Source organism: Tupaia chinensis, unplaced genomic scaffold, assembly GCF_000334495.1.
Source record: "Tupaia chinensis unplaced genomic scaffold, TupChi_1.0 Scaffold149090_1, whole genome shotgun sequence".
Taxonomy (NCBI): Eukaryota; Metazoa; Chordata; class Mammalia; order Scandentia; family Tupaiidae; genus Tupaia; species Tupaia belangeri.
The window spans coordinates 718,450-721,081 of record NW_006208936.1 but is presented as its reverse complement, the minus strand read 5'-3'; the positions used below and the strand labels follow the sequence as shown (position 1 = coordinate 721,081).

Here is a 2,632-nt window from a genome sequence, read left to right as displayed (position 1 = left end):
GCCACACCACAATCCCTTCTCCTCCATTCTCCTCTCGGGATCTTGGGCACGCACACACACACACGCCTGGTGTGAGTTTAAGCCACCGAGTCCGGGACACAAACCGCAGTTGACTACATGGGAGTCCAGCGACATAGCCATTACGCCAACGGTTGGTCCTGGGATGGTTTTTAATGTAGTGTGGATTATTTTCCCTCCAACATCATCAGTTATGATTTCTAGGCAGCAATAATGAGCACTCCCAAATGGATCAGACCCTATTACCTTCATTAGATCTCCTGGCAAACTGCCCCCCTGAGGTGCTAACTAGGCATACGATGATCGATCGAGAAGGGGCCGCGAGCCACGGGGGATGGTTGTGGTAGCAGAGAGGCCACCTTCGGAACCGGGCGTGTGGATTTTTATTTTATGGCCTAAGAACTTTCACGTGGTGCCTCACGTGACTCTTAACTGACTCTTGTCACTACGTTCTTAGTATGAGATAAACAAAACACGAGGCCTGAAATCAATCAGCATCCAGCCAGTGCTCACTGGGCTTGTTTGGTGTGCTTCTTTTTTATTTTTTTTTTGGAGAGGTTTTTTTGCCATAGGGCACATGCGATCGCCAGACAGAGAGAGACAGAGAGACAGAAAGCGAGAAATCACCCCCCAGGGGGGATGGTCACGCCGCAATCCCTTCTCCTCCATTCTCATCTCGGGATCTTGGGCACGCACGCACACGAGCCTGGCGTGAGTTTAAGCCACTGGGTCCAGGACTTGCACCGCGGTCAACTACGTGGGAGTCCAGCGACATAGCCATTACGCTAACTGCTGGCCCCTTGGGTGTGCTTCTTAAAACGCGAGGAGTGGGGGCTAGCAGGTGGCATAAGGGTGAAGGTGGCTGGGTCCCACATGTCTGGTTTCATGGGTCAAGTCCTGGACCTGGCAACCTGAAAATCACACTGAGCATGTGTGCACGCCCAAAACCCAGGGAAGAGACTGGGGAAGGGATTGCGGCTTCACTGTTCCCCCTGGGCAGGGAGAGGGTGACCTCTCTTTCTCTCTTTCTCTCTTCCAAGAGCACACATATCCTATAGCAAAACTTAAGGGGAAAAAAGAGGGAGAAACGAAGAGGTGGGACAGGTAAATCACACAATGGGAAATTATTGATCAGCTATTGACAACGCGTGGTTGTCATTTAACCCAATAATCCTCCCTCTCTGGTTAGGCCCGTGACCTTTCAGTATCCCCATCCCCATCCAAGGGAGTCTGCTGTAAGACCCCTGCCCCCCAACACAGCAGCCAAGCAAACGGCTTCATCCTGGGCGTGAGAGCGCACTTTACACGGAGAACGAAGGCGGTATGCTTGGGGGTTTCGGCCCCTGTGCTAGAAGCTGCAGGAAGCAGCAAGCTCAGGCATGTCCCTTTAAGAGCACTCTCCTTTCTTAGGTGTGAGGCTGGCCACTGGTCTGGGGCCTGGAACTTGACCCTTTGGGAAGGGGAAGCCAAGTCTGTTGCCCAGCAACCAACCAGCAGGGAATCTAGGTGATGGTGCCAGAGGGGACCGACTGGCTATAAGCCCCTGCTCCCCCTTGCTTCCCACCTGAGGTCCCACCTTGGACCCCTGGCCTCTTTGCTTGAGATCACCCCACAGGTCTGCGTCCCTCCCCTGGACCCTGGTACTCTCCCCCTGCCCTAGTGCACCGCTTGGCGCTGGTACAGTGCAAAGACAACACAGCCCTGATTCCTTGTCTCCCTGGCCCTACCTAGGCTAAACATGGGTCCCCACGCCCCACCCCCAGCTCCGACCTGCCCTTCTGGGCACTCTGGCAACACTGTCCTGACCAATCCCACTCTCCCGCAGGACCCTTCCTGCCCGCATCGCCCCACTCACCCGGGCCCAGGCACAGCGGCATGAGCAGTGCAAGCCCGGTCAGGGCCAGGAGGGCGGGCCGCACGGAGGAGGCGGCCATGGCGGTGGGAGGTGGGCAGGACAGCCAGAGGCTCGCGTCGAGCTGCTGCGCTGAAGGACTGCGCACGGGAGAGGGGCGCAGGCAGGCCAGCGGGGCTGTGGACGCCGCCTAAGACCCAGCCAGGGCTGGACCCGCCCCGTGGGCGCCGCGCCAACGGGCCAAGGGCCAAGCAGCGTAGAGCGCCGCGAGACGGTCTCTGGAGCCCCTGCCGAGGCGGGGCCGGCGCTGCCCGCTGCCAAAGGGGGTGCGGGTGTGCGTCCCGCAGCCCAGGGAAGGGCTGAGCTCCCGGGAGAAGGGGAGGCACCCGGACACGCAAGGGGGAGGCCGGCGGACCCCAGGACGCCAGCGGGGACTGCCTCTCGCCCCTCTCCCCATCTTCCCGCAGCGCCGCCCCCGCCTCCCTCCCCCTGCCTTGGCTCACAGAGCGGCCTTTGGAATTTCCTCCATTCCCGAGCTACGCCAGGATCCCTCTGGCAGGGCTATGTTCTGTGATACTCTACAGACAACGCATCTGGGTCCGAGCTGCAGCCTAGAAAGCACCTCGCCTGGCACCCCACAGGAGAGCCTTTGAGAAACCAGCCTCCAGGGCGACTTGAGCAACCCCTGTGGCCCGCCGCTCTGTAATCCCTAATCCGGCACTGTTAGGGGATGCTCCAGGGAGGCCTGCGGGCGAGGCAAAG

The 2,632-nt window shown here is 59.3% G+C and overlaps 1 protein-coding gene across 1 annotated transcript in view; it reads right to left on the bottom strand.

Annotated features, from left to right (window-relative positions):
- The window catches only part of ECRG4 (ECRG4 augurin precursor), a 17,716-nt gene extending 15,656 nt beyond the window's left edge, over nt 1-2,060 (bottom strand). The window contains 2 exon segments of the mRNA XM_006170859.3: nt 422-463; nt 1,847-2,060. Coding sequence (XP_006170921.1) covers nt 422-463; nt 1,847-1,952 — 148 coding nt within the window. The 5' untranslated portion in view covers nt 1,953-2,060.
- Between the last annotated feature and the right edge of the window lie 572 nt (nt 2,061-2,632).